The 24,260-nt window shown below is 28.5% G+C and overlaps 2 protein-coding genes across 6 annotated transcripts; one reads left to right on the top strand and one right to left on the bottom strand.

The window, feature by feature from the left end:
- The first annotated feature begins 254 nt into the window (after positions 1 to 254).
- On the top strand, positions 255 to 17,737 carry LOC105256090 (kinectin). 5 transcript variants are annotated; one of them, XM_011265742.3, is made up of 18 exons: positions 257 to 801; positions 1,502 to 1,664; positions 1,903 to 2,066; positions 4,558 to 4,740; positions 5,515 to 5,839; positions 6,837 to 7,612; positions 7,701 to 8,372; positions 8,501 to 8,607; positions 9,219 to 9,387; positions 9,716 to 9,802; positions 10,171 to 10,419; positions 10,520 to 10,663; positions 10,753 to 10,890; positions 11,023 to 11,187; positions 11,309 to 11,389; positions 12,610 to 12,852; positions 14,462 to 14,501; positions 17,110 to 17,736. In XM_011265742.3, the coding sequence occupies exons 2-18, from the start codon at positions 1,517 to 1,519 to the stop codon at positions 17,151 to 17,153; spliced, it is 3,735 nt and encodes a 1,244-aa protein (XP_011264044.2). In that variant the 5' UTR covers positions 257 to 801; positions 1,502 to 1,516; the 3' UTR covers positions 17,154 to 17,736. The 5 variants fall into 5 exon arrangements, with proteins under 5 accessions (XP_011264045.2, XP_011264044.2, XP_019884603.2 ...); XM_011265743.3 differs by lacking the exon at positions 4,558 to 4,740 and having other exon boundaries at positions 255 to 801; positions 17,110 to 17,737; XM_020029044.2 differs by lacking the exon at positions 14,462 to 14,501 and having other exon boundaries at positions 258 to 801.
- Positions 17,738 to 20,010: 2,273 nt separating this feature from the next.
- LOC105256091 (integrator complex subunit 11) lies at positions 20,011 to 23,022 on the bottom strand. Its single transcript, XM_025407844.1, has 5 exons — positions 22,853 to 23,022; positions 22,110 to 22,362; positions 21,604 to 22,026; positions 20,698 to 21,522; positions 20,011 to 20,364 (listed from the first exon to the last, which is right to left on the bottom strand). The coding sequence occupies exons 2-5, from the start codon at positions 22,356 to 22,358 to the stop codon at positions 20,074 to 20,076; spliced, it is 1,788 nt and encodes a 595-aa protein (XP_025263629.1). The 5' UTR covers positions 22,359 to 22,362; positions 22,853 to 23,022; the 3' UTR covers positions 20,011 to 20,073.
- Between the last annotated feature and the right edge of the window lie 1,238 nt (positions 23,023 to 24,260).

Here is a 24,260-nt window from a genome sequence, read left to right as displayed (position 1 = left end):
ATGTAAGATTTATTCCTTTCCTTTGCATTTTCTACACTCGGATTCTTCGCTCTCTTTCCCTCTCGATAACGTCCGAGTATATATTTATCTCATTTCAAGTGTAGAAAATTGTAGAAAGTGCGAGCGAAACGAATAGACCTATAAAGTTTAGGGAATTAGCAATTTAGTAACATGTAAGATAGAAATCTGCGGGCAAATCCCACGAGAACATCGTCGTTCGCGGAGACGAGAATAATCACGCTCTCCTAAAAGTTGGCTACCGTGTACGATCTCTGATAATCTTGCCAACGTCGCGACGCGTGTTCGATGACACGCATGCTGACGCATGCAAATGCGTGATCTCGGCGTCTCAGGGCGTGTACGCATCGCGGACGAAACATGATAACTTTGGCAATCGTCGAATATTAATTAGGTCGATTCGTCATCGTCACAGCTGACACGCGATCGCGTCGAAAAAACAATCGTCGGACCGTCGCGGATGAGCGCCGTCGTCCCTTGCATACGTGGCAGAGGCCGGCCGCCAATCGGAGGAGCCGCCGGCCGATAGGCGTGGCTTGCGGCGCCTAGTACAGCTCGGCTCTACGTCCGGCCGCCATAACGCCCCGAGGTATCGAGTCGCGCGCGTGTGATTCTCGCTCCGAGTCGTGCTCGCTCGCTCGTTCGTCTCGCGATTAGCCGTGCATCCGCAACGAGAGGATCGTAACGCGCGTTATTCCAGCCGACGATCGTCCCCGTCCGTGCAACGTGTCATCCAGCGCGTATCACTGCGTGCTCTGGAATCTACGAGAATAAACAGCCTCGGTAAGTGGTCGCCGAGACGGACACGGCGTGCCGGTCGCCGAAACACCGTTAAACGTGTTGACGCGACGATTCGCCGGTACCTGTCCTCGCGATTACATCGTCGATCAATTCTCGATGATGTGTCGATGACCCGCGCGCTCTGTCATCCATATGTCATCGTCCTGCTCCGAAATCTCGTACGGCCGTCCCCGTCTTATCGCCTCCGTTTTATCCCGCTCGTACGTATTCATCCCGTCGTCATGCTATTGGGACGTATCTCAAGGACAGATTCACCAGCGACCCGCGACTCGCGACCGATTTTTGTTTCAATTCTTAGCGAGGAATATTATTTATTGTTGGCGCTCGTTCTTGTTTTTCTTCAAAGTTTGTATATATTCATCACTCACACACAGTTAATTGCTTCTTTATTCTTCTGTTATTTATAATAGTTGAGTAAAGGGCACTTTTTCTCGCAAATAACGGTGATGTATTAGTTTGATAATTTATACGGAATTTTTAAACGGTGTATCGGAGAATATGTATAAGGAACAGACAATTGTGAAAAATATTATTTAAATTGAGTAATATTGATATGTAGAAATATCAAAAAATATTGTGAAAGAGAAAATTCTGGTATAATAAATATATATAAAGCATTAATTATAATCTAAATTACTTTATAAAAAATGTTGATGGATAAGATACGATTAATGTTTCGTAGATAAGACAGTCAAAAATGGACATCCAGACAGGCCTTGTGTATGTTGGTGTTGTTGTCATCTCAGCTGCAGTTATTGCTCTTATATCAATGTATGGTATAAAAGAGAAATCCTATGAAGAAGCAATCGCCGAACAGAGGAAGCTTCCTGATGATCTATTATCAAGTATGTTAATCTATATACTTTTATTTATAAAGTCAAATATATTTTCTTGATGAAACATTTTAATGAAATATAAAATAATTTGATCACAGAATAAAAAGTAAAGATTCATATAGATAGAAATAAATATAAGTAATATAAATAGATAAAATATTTAATTAATGAAATATTAAATGCTGGAAGAAAAAACATTTTTATTTTTTGTCTTATATTTTAAAAATCTTTCATTTCGGATTTGTAGATAAAAAGGATAGAAACAAAGAAAAGAAACATAAGAATAAGGCAGGGAAAAAAGCAAAAGAGAAGAAAGAAGAGAAAGATGACAAGGATGATAAGGATGAAAGAACAGAACATGTACAATTTGAAGAAACTCCCCAAATACTGCCTCCTGAACCACCAGTACAAGTAAGTTTGTAATTTATTAATTTATTATTGTTATTCATTAAAGACATTGTAATCAATCCATAAGAATTAGACAAAATTAATGGTATGGATTGTCACTGTTTAATATTATATAAATTAAAATTGATAGCACGAATCTATTTTTATTATTAGAAAAAATGCATATATTACATATTACATATACTATTTAATGTTTATAAATTTTTGTACTATCTACTATTAATATTTATAAATTTTATATTAAGCTCACATATATAGGCTCACATATTATGTATTGCAATAATTATGATTATTTGCTTAAATATAAGAGATATATGATGTAAAGCTGTAATATTCAAGATTTGAATATTATATATTTCATGCATGAAATACAATAACCTAGGTGTCACGTAATATGATACACCATTACTGTTGAAAAGAGATTTATGTAGGACTATGGGTTACATATTTTTATATCATATAATCTATGAGACATCTTCACATAAAATTGTCATAATTGTTACTATTTCATATTTAATTTTAACAGTCACATTTACATTATTTTCAAACTTCATATAACAATAAAAATTTTTGACATGGGGTACAAATTTATATAAGAAATAAAATAATTAAAACAATTTTTCATATCATTGTGTCATATTCATGCACATTATATATAAGAATATCTAAATAAATTTTAATATGTGTTAATTATACACAATAAGCATGAATATGGTACAATAATATGAAAATTTGTACAAGTTCTTGTGTACAATATGCATGTGACAATATGAGACAACAGCATGAAAATTGCATAAATTTTTTAATATTATATACATTATATATGTATAATAATGGGCATTACAATGAATAACTCACAGCAAAGAAATTCTTATAAGATAGCATAAATTTCTTCATATTTAAGGTTGTTTTATATCATATGATATGACATGGTAAAGTATCTCTTCATAATATAAATGGAGTCACTCACATTGTGCATCGTTACATAATGACAAATACATTTATATTTATAGAATAATATTTTGTCAAAATTATATTGTTAAATTATGTTGTTATATATGTTTACATTGTTAAATTATGTTGTTATCGTTTAATATGAATCAATATTAATAAACTTTGTTTTGAGTATGTTGCTTGATATTTGAGAAAATTTCTAAATTATAAGTTTTATTGGATTGTCTTACATTTCTTTTATTTTCTCCAATGAAAATTGTGATTTAATAAAGCCAATTAAAGAATCACATTTATTATATTACTATATTTTGCATATGTCACTTTTCTATTGCTACTTTCAATTGTTAATTTTCTTTAAACAATTTATAATAATTTTTGTTTTGCGAAATATCTTCTTTAATAGTAAAAATCTTTTTTAATTATTTTATCTTTTATAAAAAGTTTGTTTTTAATCAAAGTTTATTGCTTTTGTCAACGCTAACAAATTTATAAATGATGTATTGGTAAGTTATCTGAATATATATATATATATATATATATATATATATATATTCAGTTTGTATATATATATACTTTATTTATAAATGAGAGGTTATTATATCAAATTGTACATGAATTAAATATATTATTAAATTTTATAAATACAAATATATCATTAAATATTTCGAAAAAATTTAATTTGCTGATATAATTTTTCAAAAATATATTTCATATTAAGAATATTCTTTTCATTGGACTGTAGAATGTTGCCCCTCCCTATTTAATTATTTCTTATATGTGTCTCATTGATAAATAACTCTGAAAGTTCAAGATTATTCTCTAAAAATAACTTCATCACACATGCAACAGCATTCCAATGATATTGCTTCATTCTCTTTCTCTCTCTCTCTCTCTCTCTCTCTCTCTCTCTCTCTCTCTCTCTCTCTCTCTTTTTCTCTTTCTCTCTCTCTCTTTCTCTTTTTCTCGACCACCTTATCACTTAGATTACAAGAGCCAAACATGACAAATTTCTCTTTCCTAAATGACAAAATTAGATACTTTTGCCATGGAATTTTAATTATCTTTAATTATACAAATATCTTTTAGAATCTTTACATTACAACGTTTACATTAGACTTATATTTTATTTTAATTCTTTATAAAAAAATCAAAAATTTCAGGTTTATGTGTTCAACAAGAGGACAAAATAAACATAAGGTGAAAAACGACTTAATAAATCGTTAACAATAATTTATTATATATATATATATATATATATATATATATATATATATATTTATTTATTTATGATCAATTATTATATTAATTTTTAATATAATATTTATCAATATTTCGAAATAATTTAAATTAAATTCTACTTACACTATACTTATAAAACATAATATCATGATATAATATAGTTAATTGAGTTATTTATATATGCCCATTGTTACATAATACAACATGGAATTTTTCGAGCATGCTGCTTGATATTTCCTAACACATTGTTTTCTTGATCAAAATAATATGGGGACATTGTATATCTGCATTAAACTCTTAGGAAAATAATAAAGGCAATAAGAAGAAAGGAAAACTTGAAAAGATAAAACCAATTCTCGTAAATAAAGACGAGCCATTGGTCATTGTGACTGAATTGAATCCCTCACAACCTCCCTTGGCAGAGGCTAATCATTTTGACCTCATTCATCCAAAGGATGACCTTGAACTCGTACGAAGTCAAAGTGTGAGTGATCATCATTTGCACAATTTCTTGTATCGTGCATATTTAGCTATACTTTGTATTTTGTTTCATTTTATAATTTAATAGACATAAATATAATATTGGATTATTGAAAGAAAAGCAAACCTAACCATTTTATAAATTATTGATTAAAATTGTTTATAATATTATTATCATTAATAATTGTTTATAACATTATAACATTAATATTTCTCACACTGTGTGTATGTATATGTTTATTTCTTTCATTAACTTTCTTTGTTCCTATTTGAAAACAATTACTTATACATGGAAATATGTATATATTTTTTTTTTGAAGATTTTTATTATATTTTTTTCCATCACTGTGTGTATGCTTATGTATGTGTATGTGTGTGTATATTTTTATGTGTGCGTATTTATTTTTTTCATTAACTTCCTTTGTTCTTATTATTTGAGAAAATTATTTATGCATGAAAACATGTATGTACATATTTATTAAAGATTTACATATTTATTAAAGATTTTTTTAAGTGGTCATTAATAAGGGAAGTATATTAATTTGGAATTTATTATTATTATAATGGAATGTTAACAATCATGCTAAAGATGTTAATAAATGTTTTAGGTGATAACTATATGTTCTTTATATTGTTTTAGAATATTCTCTATCATTGGATATTAATATATTACATGTTTCAACTTTTTTCTGAAGTTTTTTTAATTTAATTATTTTGCAAGAATAATATAATATTTTTATAATATATATAATAATAACATATATCTGTTATAACACAGAGAGAGAATCTTCAACAGATTGCTCAAACGGAGACAGCAGAGAAAGCCAATAAATCACCAAAGGATACGCCAACCAAATTGAAGAAAAATAACAAGGATACTGTAAAAAAAAAAGATGAAAACACTAAAGATGAGAAGCATGATTCTAACGCCCATCCTAATGCATTCTCTACTAATAAAGAAGCTGTAAAAGAAATAAAGGAGCAGCAGAAAGAGACTCCAGTTAAAGAAGTAAGGGAAGTTGTTAAAGAAGCCGTAGTTCAGCAATTATCAAACAAGGAACCCAAAAAGATGAAAAGAAAGAATGATATTTTATCTCAAATTGGTAAGTTGTATTGTTTGTAAAAAGTTAAATTATTTATATTATACTTTAATGCATTTTATTCTTTATATAAGATTTTTCTTGTTTTTATATTATATTCTGTTATTTTTAAGTCTCATACTTTTCTGTGCAGTCACACCTGCTTAAATCAATAATCCGTTTCAATAGTAAATGATAAAGCTATAATACCTTGAGGATGATCTAAATCTGTGTGTGTGTGTATGTTTCCTCATAGAGAGCAAATCAATATCTAACCTGATGTTACATTCTATAGTCTGCTATTTAATTGATTGGAAATACGACTTTACTTCTCTCTTCCTGTATCATAAAATTTGCGTGCACTTTCTTTCACAGTTTATATTATTTGATAATAATGTTTACACATACACATTCAAATATTTAATATATTCTTAATATATATTCGTATCTACGATTTATAATACATTTTATATGAAGAAACCCGATTATAAAACCTCAATTATTTGACATAAAAGTCGCTCTCATGAATTTTCTAAATAAATTATTTCATACTTAAAAAGTGTAAATTAAAATCCGATAAAGCTCGTGTAAAGTATGCGAAGAATCTACTCAAAGCAAAGCCAAGCAAATTCCTTTGAAGAGCTTTGGAATGTGGTTGAGGTAGGATCACTTCCCCCTCCACACTTAACATAGGTCAATGTCCGTGCGCTTAGTACCCTTAATACTGCAATACGAATAGTAAATCTTTAATATATTTCGCAAAGTAAATTGTAACAAAGTAATTTGTAACAATTGAAAAATTTTTCTACAGAGTTTCTGCAAATCTAAATACATAAAAGTTATATATTTGTATAAAAAATTGCATATAATATATGCGCGAAATATTTTTCTATAAAATTCATATTTAATATATATATATATATATATATATATATATATATATATAGTTTTTATAGCAAAGTATAAATTTGCAATGAAAAATTCAATATCATTAATTTTGATAACTTTTTTTTCTTTCTAGATGGAGATGCTGTTAATGTTGAATTATTGATGTTGTGTATCCAGAAAGCTGAACTTAGTCGATCTGAAATACAAATACTCACTAATCAACTCTTAAATAAGCAGCAAGATAATCCATTAGAGCATTCTGAATGGACGGAAGGTCGCGCTGATCCTGTTATTAAGCTGAAAAAACAATTGGCAGAGAAGGAAAAAGCCTTAGCTGACGAACATGAAGCGAGCGTGGGTGTCCAAAATAAATTAAAGGAATTGCGAGCTGAGTTTAATTCCGAGAGATCTAGATTTTTAGCGAACATTAAACAGCTAGAAGAATCGTTGAACACCAAAGTTACAGAGGCTCAGACATTGCATACTCGAATGCAACATATTTTGGAAAGTCATGCCGCGGAGAAGCAAGGTTTTTCTAGGCAACTTGAGCAACTGCAGGCTAAAGTGACTGAAGATGCCGCTATTATTCATAAATTACAAGAAGATCAAGGACAAACTCAAGGCCACCTACAACAAGAGTTGATGGCACAGCGTAAGCAAATGGAAGTGCAGTTTACTCAGATGCGCGACAACGAAAATGCATTGAAGACTCAGTTGACCCAGAAACATGTGGAAGTGCAGGAATTGCAAAACGAACTGCAAGCGACTTGTGAAAGCAGTACTGCAGAGATAGAAATGTTACGTCAACAAATAGGTATTATGCAAGGCCAATTGATGCACTCAGAAGGACAATTACAACACTTTAAGGAAACAAGCGATCGGTTACAAGACGTTGCCAGGCAACTTGAGGTGAGAGCCGCGATCTATAGTTAAGATTCAACAAATACTTATAAACTTGATTATTTTATATTAGCATTGGTTTTTTTTTATAACTTAGGAATCTCATCGTGCGAATGCTGACTTGGATCATAGATTGAAAAGTGCGCATCGACATGAACAGGAATTGCAGAAACAAGCAAATTCGCTGCAGGCCGAACTCAATCTCGCGAAAAGTGAAGCCAATGAAGCACCTACTTTAAAACTGGAACTTAACAAGACTCAGGCTGAATTGATAAAATTAAAGTCAGAATTGTCGGTTTCATTGAATGAAGCGAAATCAGAAGCAGCTGAAATATCAGCCTTAAAAACCGCATTGAATAACAAGGAGGACGAACTGAAAAAATCTCAGGACAAACTCAATGCCGTACTGAATGATTTGCAACAATCCAACGTGCAAGTCACGCATACGGAATCCAAATTCAATTCTATGCAGGAGGAAATAGAAATGATAAAGCTTGATTTTGACATCACAGAACATAATTTGAAAGAAGCGAAAAACAACGCGAACAAATATCAAAATGAGGTGCAAAGAATACAAGAAGTATTGGCAGGCGTACAGGCGGAATTGACTAACGCTCATGCTCAAATTAAAGAAACCAATGGAATAACAAGCGAATTGAAAGCTTTACAAATTGAAGTCAATAGACTACAGAACAGCGAGAAAAAGGCGGCAGACGCACAATTTCGAATTATGACACTAGAGGAAGAAAACGATAGATTACATATTGAGGTATTATTTACTCTTTTAATCTTTAAATCTTTTTTATACGTTTTATAAAACTGGTATTTAACATTTTACATATATTTATGTTTCTAAAGATATGAATATATATATATATATATATCCCTTATACACAGCTTGCAGATATCACAGAGAAACAAAAAGAACTTCAACAACAACATGAACAAGAAAAAATCCTTAAAAATATATTAGCCGTTACTACCGAGCCTCCACATGTTAATTCGTATGTATATGTGAATTTTTTAATTTAATATAATGCATATCTTATCACTATATACAAGGTGAAAATTACACGCAGTATTTCGGGAATAAATTCGGGAAAAGAAGGAAAAAAGCTATATAAACATAGATCCGGAAATAAGTCGTTTCCGAGTCATAGTCACTTTTATGTTAAAAAAATCATAATTTATAGTTAAAAAATTATAATTTTTAAATTTAAAATTTAAATTTAAAAAAAATTTTAATAAGAGGGATACTAAGCGGACTACAAATTAGAATGTTTTTAACATAAGTATAACTCAGAAACGACTTATTTTCAGACTTATGTTTATATAGTCTTTTTTCTTCTTTTTGTGTCCTGAATCACTTCCCGAAGTATTGCAGGCGATTTTGCACCTTGTGTGTGTGTGTGTGTGTGTGTGTGTGTGTGTGTGTGTGTGTGTGCGTGTGCGTGTGCGTGTGCGTGTGCGTGTGCGTGTGCGTGTGCGTGTGCGTGTGTGTGTGTGTGTGTGTGTGTGTGTGTGTGTGTATGTATGTATGTATGTAACACAGAATATATTATATTTTATTCAAATTAACTGATCTCTACAAAACATTTATTCTCTAAATATTCAGAGAAGAGAAAGCTTTACTGGAGTCATTAAAAACTGAGTTAACGCACAAGAAGGAAGAACTCAATAAAGTGAATGAACAGATACATTTATTAGAAAGTGATGCAAACAAACACCAACATTCTATTAGCCAACTAGAAGAAGCCTTAGAAGTCCAGAAATCCAAAAATAATGTAAGTACTTTGTTTATTGAATTAAAGTATTTTCTTATATTTTTATTTGATAAATTTTACGTTAAATTATATTTTTTCTATTGTATACTTATAATTTGAAACTAATTGCTATTTTTTCATAACATGCGAGTATACAAACTATATGTTCATTCTTTTTATTACTATATCAATTCCTTTTTTGATACAAGTTGAATGTTTTCATTTTTATCATATTGTTTTTGAATATAAAATATCATATTGTACACAATTATGTTATATAAAAATTATAATCTGTTAGTAGCATAAAATATTTATTCATTTATTATCTTTTTGTTTAATTTATTATTAGGAATTACGTACAAAGAACTGGAAAGTGATGGAAGCTCTTTCTGCTGCTGAATTGCGTGCCAAATCCAATGATGAAAAAAGAATCGAAGTAAGTTTTTTCTATAATACAAATTATTTCAATTAATAATTTTATACTTAAATATGAAAAATAAATAATTATTAATTATAGTAATTATTAAATATAAATTATTTGAAAAATAAATAATTATTAAATATAGATTTAATTTTAATTACAATAACATATATGATGATACATTAGAGAATTTAAATACATTTTTATCACTTTTCCCTAATTATTTTAATTGAATAGTAAACACTAATTAATGTAAATATATTCTTATTTATTGATACAAAAATATCAAATTATTTCTAGATAATAAATAATATTTCTTATATAATTTCTTTTTTATAATATTATTTATGTTCTCTTTTTTTAATCGTTTCTGATTTAAACAGGAAGCAACGCAAAAAGTAAAAGAAGAACAAGAAGAAATAACTAAAACTCTTCTACAGAGGATATTCCCAGAAATTAAAGTGTCTGAGAAAGCACATGAGCAATGGCTCAAAGTTTTCGAAGATAAAGTAGGTGCTATTCTGAATGAATTAAAACAGAAAAACACAGATCAAGCAAAACCAGATTTGGAAAGACAAAATAAAAATTTACAAAACATGGTTTCACATTATAAACAAATTATTGACGATACGGTGAGTTTTCTTTACCGAATATTATTTTTTTAAAATATATTACTCAAAAAAGATATATATATAATTAATGTTTATTTAAAATTTTACTTTTCTTTTTTAGGAAGGTATGCTTAACAAACTACAGAATTATGTAGAATCTGAAGAAACAAGATGGCAGTCGCAACTTCAGCAGAAGGAGAATGAAGTGACGAATCTTAGAGTAGAACTTAACAATTTGCAAACCAAATTAATATCAAACGAAGCGGTAAGAATTACAAAGATTTTTATTTTAAAGACAGAGATTTTGTAAAACTAATGTAGCAATATATTTCTTGTACTCTTATTTTTTTGTAGATCAAGCAGAGAGTGAAAGAGTTGGAAGATCATATAGAACAAAATCGCACTGAAATATTACTTAAAACCGAGCAAGAAACTACATCTATTGGGGAATTAGATGGTCATGAATTGGCCACTTTAGAACAATTACAAGAGGTAAAAGATAAACTTATCGCTAATACTTTATTACTTACATTTTTTTAATTTTATTTATTGAAATACACATGATATACATATAATACACAAGATATCGATGCTATTTATAATGCACTTTTCGTTATCGTTTAGGAGAAAGCACGGTTATCGCAGGAACTGGAAGTAGAATGCAATAAAAGGGCGACGTTAGATGCCGAAGTTACGAAATTACGTTCCCTTGTTGAAACTAGTGAAGCGAGTTTAGCATATGAGAAAGGTCTTGTCACTCAGCTTCAACAGGAAATGTCCCAACTTAAGGTATTTTTGTTTTTAAGATTATTTAATTTTCTTCTCATATATAACAAATGTTTAAAATTATATGGGAAAGTAATAATGTGAATAAATTAAATGAAAAATAAAATTTTTTTATCATTTCTAGAACGAAATTTGCGGCGGCTGTAGCAGCTCAGAACAGTCTATGCTGAACGGCCCACCTACATCAGATTCTCTTCAATCCAAGGTTGGTATCTATTAGTAAAAGTTTGACTCCTATTTATATGGTGCCTTCCTTATCAGAAATACTATATATACAGCTTTTATAACATGAAGAAAAAATTCATTTTCTACAACAATAATATAAAGTATATTTTACTATGCTGCAAAATGCTGATATGATATTTACTAATCACAAAAAACCTAATGCCGATTGCCAATTACTAATAAATAGCCGCCTGATTGTGATTGTTCTGCAGTATGCAAGTGTTATTGCAAAATTGATAAAATTCTTATAACATAAATGCATGATAAATTGTACTTTAATATGTATGTATTTTTACTCTTGATATGACATGAAACTGTATAATATAAATAACATTTTGAAAACGTTTTCAATTTTTTAAAAACAATTTTTCATTCTATCTTATTGATTTTATATTAATTGGAAGGGAATAAGAAGCTCAAACCTTAAGATCTTATTCTTACAATTTCTATGTAAAATTTTTATTTTATCAATTTTTCAGTAACATTACATATCATTATACATTATCATAAAAAAGAAAGGAATATCTTTCCCTATGCTAAATAAATGTGTACACATATATAAAATATGTGTATGAAATAAAGATAAAAGATCATTGTATCTTGTAAAATCTTGTAATTAATAATGCTTTAAAATCACATATATATTTATATTGATTGCAAATGTGAAATGCCATATTAGTGATTGTCTAGAATTTTATCTAAAATACATAATTTTGTAATAGAATCATATATTCCAGATATTCAGTTATAGATTTGTTTAGAAAGTGTTATTTCAGATATACATTTAAACTTGCTAGAAAAGTTTTGATTTAATTATCATTGATTATATATTCTAAGTCATAATTTTATATTATATATTTGGAACTATCTGGTCAACACAGTGATTAATTTGCTTGAGCCCTAAAATATATTAGGCAGAAATAAATATTATTTACATAATATAATAAGAAAGACGAGTTTTTTTATTCACTTTATAAATATTTATTTTAGGTATATTTTAATTGTGCGTATCTCTATTAGCAATTTGATTACTGTGTGTAAATTACAAGATTACTGATAATCTATGTATGGAACGGCAATTTTGCAAATTTTCATCAACGTGTTGTATTCGTTCTCATTTCCGAGTTGATAATTGCGATTTGGTAAATTGCCGTTTCCTTTAAATAGTTTGATAATATAATGGAATAATCTGGAATACAGCCTCCTCTAGACTCTGAAGCTCTGATAGCTGTATTAGAAAATACTCTGCTCAAGAATACAGAGTTTGCAAACTGTTCCATAACCAAGCCTGTCAATTTGGTCAGTCAGTCTGAACAAGAAATTGAGAACAACCCCCTTACTACAAAATACTCCTCCAAATCTTGTCATATGACAGATCACACACAGTCTAATTGGAATCCATTGATTGGCCAGCAACATAAAAAGCACAAGAAAAAGAGGAAGGTAAACTTATAAATCTGAGACGGAGAAGAAGTGTTACTGGCTCGATTACTGTAATAGGTGCACTTCAGTTGATTATTGAAATGTGAAATACATTTATTAGGGCTCGATATTACAAAGAATATTATCAAGTTTCTTCATATGAAGCATATGCATTTTTTATCTTTTGCAATATTTTTCTTAATATATTATGAAAATCATATGTTTTTTATTTCAACACTTACTGATTTTTTTTGTAATAAATCTTCAATTTTTAAAGACAGAAAAAAAAAGTTTATATATTTTTTGTATTGCGTATCTCAAACTTAGTTTATATATATTCTTGTATAATGTTATATATATATATATATATATATATATATATATATATATATCTTTTATGGTATATCTACTTATGGTATATCTTTTTATATGATACACATTTAAATAAGAAGAGATGTGATAAGAACTTAATATAAAAAATTAATATAAAAAATTTTATAAAAAACTTAATTATAAGCAATAATAAATGAAAATGTAAAGAATTTTGAAGAATATTTACTCTGTCATGTATGTGATCATACTTTAAAATACACATATATTATATATATTTATCTTTTGATAGATATTCTTTGTGATAATACTGAGTCCTTCGTATTATTTTCGTTTCTTTGCTATTATTGAAGTAATATTATTTTAGTAGCTTATATCTTAAAGTAATATTTTTTATGGTAGATTGATCTTGTATAGTCCAACATTTTTATTTTATTATTGTGGTTATTAGTAAAAAAGAGTAAAACATATATATTCAAGTAGCATGTGATTTGAAAAGTAATTGTAAAACAATGTAGATAAAAATTTGATTTTGTAAACTTTATTGTTTATCTTGCTTTTTATTATAAAAAATAATATACATAGTACATTAATGTCGTTTGTACAAAATGTACTGCACTTAAATTTCCGCTAAAATTTTTTCATGCCAAAATATTTTTCTTTATTATGTTATCTCCAGAAACAGATAGTATTTATCTTTTGCAATCCACTAGATACAATCGCGTAATTGATTAAATAATGATAAACTTTTTTATGCAAAATGCATAAAAAATAACAAGATGGATATTATATTATACACAATATTTCTATATATCTCTCTAAAAATGACACATATTATATATATATATATATATATATATATATATATATATTTATATATATGTATGTATGTATATGTATAATGATACACACACATACACATTAGACAATGTTGAAACAAATGTTTAGGAACGTTTGATATTTTCCGTGTTTTAAGCGATGGAAGAATTCAATTTTTAATTAAGATATATTATAATGTAACACTGTAAGCATATGAAATTATTTTTTAGTCAGAATATGGGGGCTATTCTTTCCCTAAGTCTGATAGTATAAAAATTGGAATTCGTTTAACAGTAATCTTTGTCCCAGTGTTTGTTTAATATAAAAAATTTATTAATATTTGTATATATACAATATTGTTGATACACTTAACAATCACAGATTACCGTACAATTGTTACGATTCATAAAAAGATAGTCTTGTTGTTCAAATACTTGCTCTGTGATCAATAACAATTTAACTGTTTTGATTGTTTCGACAGTCCACTAAGAAAACCATGGCAAAACGGCGCAGATTCGCAGGTATGCAAATCTAAAGACGAGATATTGAGATGTTTTCTCCTAGCCTTTCAAAAAATTTTAATAGTAGATTATTGCTAGAACAATTCATGTCAGGTTTTATCATAATTTATTTTACAAATTTAGTTTCTCATCTTACATATATTCTGTTGTGGCATTAAATTGTTATAATCGTATTCATAAACGCATATATTTTCAATTCTTATATTTGTATATTATTGTTTTATCTTTTTTTATATAAAATTTAAATTTTAAATATAACGAAAAATATTTCTAGTAGTTTTTGAGATAAATTAATGTTTTACGAAATGTCATAATTTTCTGAATTCCAATTTTTCTCATACACAAATAAAACTTAGTGATTATACTATTACGACTTAATAAATCATAAAAATTCTGAAAATGTATATATAAAAAATGTATATTAAAAAATATACTTTATTGGTATACTTTTTATACCATATAAGAATGAAAGCTAAAAAATCTTTTAATATATCACACAATAAACATATAAGCCATATTAATACTGTTAATTTATATTTATTATTTTGGAATATATATATATATATATATATATATATATATTTTTTTGTATGAGCTTTTTTGGTACTTTGTGTTCGTGAGATATGATCTTATATAACTTATCTCTAATAAATTATGAAATAAATTTTTTTATTTTTTTTTACATTTTTAAAATTTTTTCTATTTATATTTATGATGCAAATACAGTATCTTATATTTTCAATTGTACATAATTATTTAAAATTGTATGAAATATATTAATTATATTTAATATTATTAGTTGCTTATAATCTTTTTGTGCTATGTGTTTTCATTTATATTTATATATTTCATAAACAAATTTTACAATGACTATTGTTGGCTTTATATTTTATTTTGTGATTATATTATTATATGAATATCTTTTTGCATCTTGCGTATCTTAGCACACAATATGGCTAGAAAAATAATTTCTATTCCCATCTTTAATTTCTGCCGATTACGAAACTGGCTGTGAAATTCACATATAATTCATGATAATATATCATAATTTCTAAAATCAGGAAAATAGTTGATACATTTTATTTTTATAAAATACATAATACATAAAGTTACATCGTGATCAATAAATTAAGAAATATGTTTAAAAAAAAATCACAAAAATATGTAACATGTTCAGAATTGTACATTGTTGCGTCATTTTTATCAGCACAAACACTGGGGTAAAGGGTACACTGCGCGAAAAAGAGAAAAGAGCGACGTGTTTACTAATCATTGTAACAATCAATAATTATTTTTCGTAGCGATATTTATCATACTTTGATTTTATATATTGCTTTTTATTTTATTTTCTTTTTTTTGCTAATTTTATATGAATTTAAAGTACTAACAAGATAAGAGAATAACTTTATAAATTATATAAATGTGTTTATCTTTCTCAAGTTACACGCTTTATATATATATATATATTTTTTTTTTAATTGAAATAATTTTTGTTGTCTAGTATTAATGTATCGCATGAAAAGTAAAAAAGCGATGAAGATTAGAATTTTTGTAGAAAGCTGCGTATGTGTATTGTTATTATTGTTAGTAACTTTTTGCAAAAATTTTTATCGCTTTATCGCTATTTTTATGTGTAATTTTTAGTGCAAAACCTCGAATACAATCGAATATAAAATAACATATACATATATCCAGAAAAAAAAGTCCATGTCTATTTATAAAATATATAAAAAAAGTGAAATTATATACAGTCTTATATGATTATATATAATATCACATATGATTTTATCAGAGCATACGTTTTTGTATATGTTTAGATATGATGTCCATTTCTGACCATTTCTGATCATAAAAAATGATATTAGATACCTCACGTCATTTTGTACAATCAGACAGTCAGATACTAATATCATATCTAAGCATGTATAATTAGATATTGACAAAATCCATATATGGACTTTTTTTCCCGGGTATAGACTAAGTATTCTAATAATTTTAGTTTTTGAATAATTTTCTTGTTGCTTTTTTATTATTTATTGATTTATTTATTTAGTATGTGTGTTAATGCATATCGTATATAATTTTATATTATTTATCTATTTAATATTTTATTACAGATATTGCATGCATGTTTTTCCCAAATTGCTTTTTGCCGTAAAATAAGATTTTTTAAATATGTATGCCGTGTATAATTGATGTAGCACAATTTAAAAGCCTGTAGATTTTATTAGTTTTTTTAGCTTTTATTAGCTTTGTTCTAGGTATGAAGATGACACAAGGAGTCTTTTTATTAATAAGAAATACTTAATAAATCGGTGTAATATATTTCTTATTAATAATCAATGTTGTTATGCGTAATCTTTCACAGATTTTCATTTGTTCTTCCTCTGATTTCTTCATCAAATAGTAGATATTTAAATTTTATGATTTCATTGATATGCAATATTTTTATTTGATTATTGATTTGATATTTATTATTTGCATAATATTCATCAATTTTATACGACGGAAGAACAAGTATAGAATATTATTTTATATACATTAGTGCATTATCAATTTTACACAATTAAAAGATACACATAATCATTCTATTAATGTACTCTTTCAGGGTGGTTCAGGAAAAAAATAACTTCGAAAAATAAACTGCGCTAGTGCAGTGCGAGTACTGACGGTTAAAAAGATGGGATGCGGCACTGCTATATAGGTATAAATAGCATACTTTGCTACTCAGAAGACTAAATATGAAAATATTACGGATAATGTTTATTGTAAAAAAATACAAAATATCATATTTTATTATGTGGAGAAAACTATAGATAATTAAACTCGTAGTGATTATAAATGGAAAATCTTGAGATACTGGCGCATGTGATGGTTATATAATTTATAGTTATAAATAGCTATACAATAATACACACAAATGTAAAGATTGTCAAAATTGTGCGTTACGAATTGCCGATATTAATTGTTTATAGAGAGAAAGAGAGAGAGATTCTATAAACTGTAACAACTAATAAATTTTAATTCTGTTATGCGAGACGCATAAGAACATAACACTCATAGAATGTTCTTACAATTCGAGAAAAATTGTATAAAATTGATTAATTAATATAATTCCATGACTTCATATTGCATATTATGATATTGATTTTGATATTATTTCTGAGTCACGTACTCTGATCAGTCTTTGACGAATTTTTTTTCTTCTTTTATTATTAGACGTATATATGGACCAGAAATAATAAATATGTATGTATGTATATATATATATATATATATATATATATATATATACACACAAATGTATATATATACACACATATATATGCATAATATCATATAAAATATATACGGCATTTTGTTTTCGATAGCGAACACAATACATCAGATTTACAAAACAATCTTCATGTTGTTAATTCCATTGTATACTTACAAGTTCAAATTTATTAATCGATTCACGTGCAATAATGTAAGGAGTTTGCGTGAACGACGCGATTCTATATATACAAAAATTAACGGAAATTATAATTGCGCCCAATGATTGTACTAAACTAGGCATACACAAGATGGATTTTCGTATAATTCACATAAACATTTAGTATAACATTTAACATGTTTGAAAACAAATGATTCTATTATGGACATTTATGAAAATGATCTGTATCCCCTATAAGCACACAATTTTCCTAGGATATTGTATAAATATTATTAACTGTTAATAATATTTATACAATATTTTAGGAATATTGTGTCTTATAGGGTCGTTATTTATATTCATATTTAATTACGTTCTGTTTATTATAAATCAGTCGAACTGTTTTATATTGTTGCAAAATGGTAATATTAGATCTCCTGAAAAACAATTTTTTTAAACAATTACTTGCATGAATGTTTAAAATATTGTATTAGACATTAATATTGTGTACACTTAAAGAGTTCTTTGTTCATCTGTATAATCGAATGGTCGCATAAAGAAATAGAATTTACCGTACTGATTTTTGTAAGAGAGGCATGTATGTTTAGTACACCGCGTACTTATTTACCGTTTTGTATCTAGAAGGCATATTCATAGTTAATAAAAGTTTACTGTTTTACTTGTTGCTGTATGCTATTATAACAAATCTTGAAGATTTCATTTATTTGAAAGAAATCAATCTATGATCGGCTTGCAAAAAAAACAAGAAAGTGGTACACACAAAAGTTACATACATGCACTATTTTTTTATGACTTCATCGCTATCCAAATTGAGGCATTTGTCATAGTGTGGCATAAACTTTTGTATGCTTAAGTACAGTACCGATAAACAGATACAATGTCCGAGTTGAGTGATCGAACTCCATGAGACTGTTCCAGAAATTCTGATAAGTTTTTTGACTATTCATAATTTGGATCTTGTATCGAATGACTTCCATCTGTTTACACGCATGGAAGTATGAATAGGAATGCTACGATTCAAGAATAACGAGAAGTTGATGAGCAATGCTAAGAGTTGACTAGGATTCCAGTTTCGTGGCACTTTACTTTCATGAAGACATACAAAAGATTGTGCCACACTATAACAAGTACTTTCACTAGATTTAACTGGTGATTATGTCAAAAAATAATGTTGTATTTATGTAAGTAATCTTTCTGTAAAACAAAATGTTTTTCCTATTTCACCTTTACAAACCTATCAGAGATTGATTTCTGAATATCCCTCGTATTAATACATAATGCTTAATACATATACTTTTTTAAATAAATATTTATTGATATAGTCATATTGATATATATACACACACACACACACACACACACACACACACACACACACACACACACACACACACATACATACATACATACATATCATAATTAAAATATACATTTTTTAAGATATAACGACTAATTTTAAACAATTTTATATATTTAAAAATTATTTCAGATCAAATAAGATCTTCAACTTTTCTTAAGACTTACACATTAATAAATTATTTTAAACTAACGGTGTTTAATAATACAGGACATTCTAACTACTAATTGTAAGTATTACATATAATATTGCTTTTTTCGCAATATTATATATAATAGATATTTAACAAATTTGCTTTTAGTCAATATTTGTATATCGATTTTTATTGCTTTGTTTTTATTTTGTTTGTAACGAACAATTGGATTCAACTATGTGTGCGATGCTTTGCTACAGAGTGAATTCATTAGACAATGCACTATTAGTTATGGCCATCCAACCATTCGTTAAAAGCTGGGTATTATTAAAAGTTGCTCAAAAGTGTTATATATGTACATATATACTTACAGCTCTACATGATATAAACAATACATGAAATAAAGTTATAACACTTCTCTTGTAAGTCTTACATAGTAAAATAAGAAAAGAAGTTAAAAAATTATATAAAAAATTTGTGAAAAGTGCAACATATATTGTTTATACTTATTCTATTCAAAAGTAAAAATACAAATATGCAAAGCATAAGAAATAACAAAATTGTTTTTTTCAGCAATAATAGTTGAAAAACTATATTTTAATATCACAAATCAGTTTTCCTTGTTTGACAATTCATTTCTTTTTCTTTAATTCAACATTGTTTGCAGAAATCCGAGAATATAACTACCTAAATCTTCATCTTGATTAGTCCACGAAACATAAACACTCTTTTGATCATCATCATCTCCTTCTACTTTCACCAAAACAGACTCAACTGATATAGAGCCGTCTGTCAATTGGACTGTCCATCCTGATAATCTCTCTTTTAGCGGTTGCAACAATTTTAAGGTAGTGGCATGCGCTGGACCAGGATCTCTTACTTGTACAGTAGATGTAAATCTCACTACATGTTTAGTAATACCTGCAGCCTTTGCAACCTAACAAAGTACAGAAGCAATTTACTTGTGCAAATAACAAATACATGAAAATTAAAGTAAAGATCGCAACGATAGAAATCAAATTAAAAATAATATAAAAGCCAATGTTCAAAACAGCGTGTGATTGTATATTAGAATGTTAAAATGCAATTTACATTGAATACAAATAGTAAACCATACGTTTTGATCTGATGCTTGGTGATTCTCCAAAAATAGATATTGGAATACTTTACATAAATAAAATAATTGTTTTATATTCCATATATTAAATTGAATATAAAACAATTATTATTTTATAAATAAAAGAAAAATGTTTATCATTTATCAGATTACCTCATCCGCGTCTACGAGACAAACACCATCTTCTCTCAACATTAAAACACTGTGAAGCAATCTCCGCCTCTTCGGATCTGGCGGTAAAGCCGAATATCTTTTCGCTTCGGCCTTCAACAATGCTAAAGAAGCATCCACGGGAACCTTGGAGGTAGTTGTAATGACGCAAGTTTCGCCATTCGCGGGATTATAACAGCTGACACCGAATTCCTGTTTAATCTTCTCCTTCAAGTATTCCATCTTGGCGAATTCCCCATGTACCAGCATAACGTTTTTTGGTTCGCAATACTGTATCAGTTGCATTATCCCCTTCGCATCGGCGTGAGCGGAGAAGGACATGTATTCTACGGCCATTTTTACTTCCACGATCTGTCGATTCTCAAACTCTATTCTGCGCGTGCCGTTCAAGACCTTATGACCCACGGTGCCTTGCACGCAGAAACCCGGCATGATAACCATATTGGCCTCGTTAGGCGCCCATTTCTTAAATATCTGTAGAGATAGACCGGCGTGTAACATTCCCGGCGTGGCAAACACCACCATCGCACCTGGATTATCGATATACGCTTTATCGAACGGTTTTATATGCTTAAATTCAAACATATTTCTTTGTACAAACGTTTTCTTTATTTTCTGATTAGTCCAGGTGATAAACATTTTATAATAATTATTAGCCTTCTCGGTCAAACCGAGTGCAAAGTAAACGGGCACTTTTAAATTCATTCTCTCCCAATATGTTTCCAAAAGTATACATAATTCTTGGGCGCGACCGAGAGCAAATACAGGGATCAGCACTTTACCGCCTTTGTCAATGCACTCGTGGACCTAAAATATACGCAAAATCATATAAGAGAGCTGATCAGCTAAATCATCATTGCATAATAATAAATCAAAGTCAAAACGTACTTTTTTAAGGAAATCTCTTTCCCTGCATCTTTTAGAATCCCTAATCGTAGTTGCATACGTCGATTCTGATATCAATAAATCTGGTCTACATTTATCTATCCACGCGGCACCCAAATGTCGATCTGGCGTCATATTATAGTCTCCCGTGTAAACGATAGATTGCGAGCCCACGCGAATCCAAAACATAGCTGCTCCGAGCACGTGTCCAGCATAGTATGCCTTTATTTCCAATTCCGGATCGACCATTACAGACTGATGAAGCGTAACAGCGACGACTTTCTTCATGCAATCTTTTATCATTTGCGATGTGAAAAAATTGCTTTCACCTTTACGTTCGACCGCGACCTTTCTCATATCTTCCAGCAAGATTGGCGCAATAGCCTTAGTCGGATGTGTCATGTAAATTGGTCCAGTATAGCCTACCTATGGAGAGTGGACATAAATATTCAAGAGAACATAAAATAAAAGAAGTTTGCTTAGAAGAGCTTTTGTATTTATATGATTACCATCTCCGTAAAATATGGAAGGGCGCCGCAATGATCCAAGTGAAAATGAGAGATAATGACACAATCAATGTAATTGGTGGCAGGTCCTTCCGCAACTATGTAAGAAAAATCAGGGAAGCGTCTCTCATCGTTGAATCCCATGTGCATTCCACAATCTAACATAATGTTTTTACCACCCATTGAAACAAGAATACAGCTACGCCCAACATCTTGTCCAGCACCGAGTGGTGTAATTTTTATATCTGGCATTTTTCTGTAAAAAACAATTACAAATTTAATAACGTACTTACTTATACTTATGAAAAATTGGATGATCAACCACCATGGAGAAAAAATTAAGAGATTTATATTAAATAAATACATCATATATCAATATATTTCTTATATATAAAAAAAAATTTGCTACAAATATATATAAATGCATCTTTTGTATTTTAGAAACTAGAAAAATAACTTGTTCTTAAAATAAATACATATTATATTAACACAAAACAAACGTATTGACATTATTATATTATTTAGAAATATCAATAGTTGATTAATCTAGATTAACAATTTTTATCATTCTTTAAATTACAATCATTGTTGTAAAATATAAGTAAAAAGATTAGGTTATAAAGTTTATTAGAAATGAGAGAATGCACTGGTTGGTAAACATAAATAAAATGTACATAGATAATAATATAAAATTAATGAACAATAAGTAGAGATTAATATAAATATATATTAAAAATTTCTTACACGGTTTTTTCAAAAATTGTTATACAAAAACTTGTAAACAAATATCTTCTTTTCTTTATATACAATATAATCAAGCGTAGTACATCCTTATTAATCACTGAACTTTATATGCAATTCTAAAACTGATTAAAACTTGAAAAAATTAATCGAGAGAGAAATCTCTAAGCATTATCTCTCTCTCAAAATAGAATTACAGCAAAAACAATTTTCTTTTTCCATTTTATTCTAATCCAGGAATTTTACACTGAACCGTGTTCCGAAATTACTGCCAGTTTAAAGCCCGTGTCACACTACGTATTGCGGATCGCGGATCAGAATTCAACCAATCAAGATGAGGCCTCATTGACCAATCAGAGCCATTCTTCTGAAGAATGTATGGTTACATGGCTGTGATTGGTCAATGACGTCTAGTAAACTATTTCGAGTTAGAAACCCTCTAATAAGAGACTGGCCATCAGATAGAGTGAGAGCATATTGGCCGGTATTCATAGTCCGGTCTTACATTTAAGATCATCTTAAAAACTCATTCAACTAATCAAATAGATCTGTTAGATCTGTCATATCTTTATGAGATTTAATAACATACAAAATTAAATTTTAAAATTTTTCTAAATAATATGTCAAAATAATTTTTCACATTCACTATTTAAATAAAAGAAAATTTATCATTATAATTTTATATCATTATAATTATTATTATTTATAATATTAATATTTTAATTTAAATAAAATTTATTATTATAATTTATATAATATTTCTTATATATTATCTATATAAATAATATTGATTATCTATTTATAATATATATAAATATATTATAAATAATTATAATATTTAATATTAATAAATATCACTTATATTCAAAATAGGATTATTAAAATTTGAATATGAGCGGGAGTTGCATAAAAATGGCGGACAAATCAAAAGTGGCCCTCTTATTAGAGAGTCTCTATCCCGGGTCGGTCAAACCCGACCATTCGAAAACGCCATGACAGTGATATGGCTCTAACGTTGATGTGTTTTGATGTTTTGAGGCTTTACTTAACGTGTATAAAATGAGTTATACGGCAGAAGAATATACAGATATGATCATCTGTTACGGGATGGCCGGAGAAAATACCCGTGCAGCAGTGCGTTTGTACGCAAAACGATTTCCCAATCGTGAGCGGCATCCGGCAACCGACACCTTAATGAGGTGTATGCAACGAGCGAGAGAAACAGGACTTCTTTTGACGAGACAACAACCTAATGCATTGTTACAACGTGACGTGCGTATCGACGAAAAAGTTCTGCGAGCGCTTGAAAAGAAACCAAGGAATGTATGCCATATAGCTCGTGCACTCGGTATATCGCGATCCACGGTATATCGCATTTTAGAAGAGAACGAATTGCATCCAGCAACGTCAGAT

The sequence above is a fragment of the Camponotus floridanus genome, unplaced genomic scaffold (assembly GCF_003227725.1).
Source record: "Camponotus floridanus strain SB8 unplaced genomic scaffold, Cflo_v7.5 scaffold19, whole genome shotgun sequence".
NCBI classification, from domain to species: Eukaryota; Metazoa; Arthropoda; class Insecta; order Hymenoptera; family Formicidae; genus Camponotus; species Camponotus floridanus.
The sequence above is the reverse complement of the archived record's forward strand: the minus strand, read 5'-3'. Positions and strand labels throughout refer to the sequence as shown.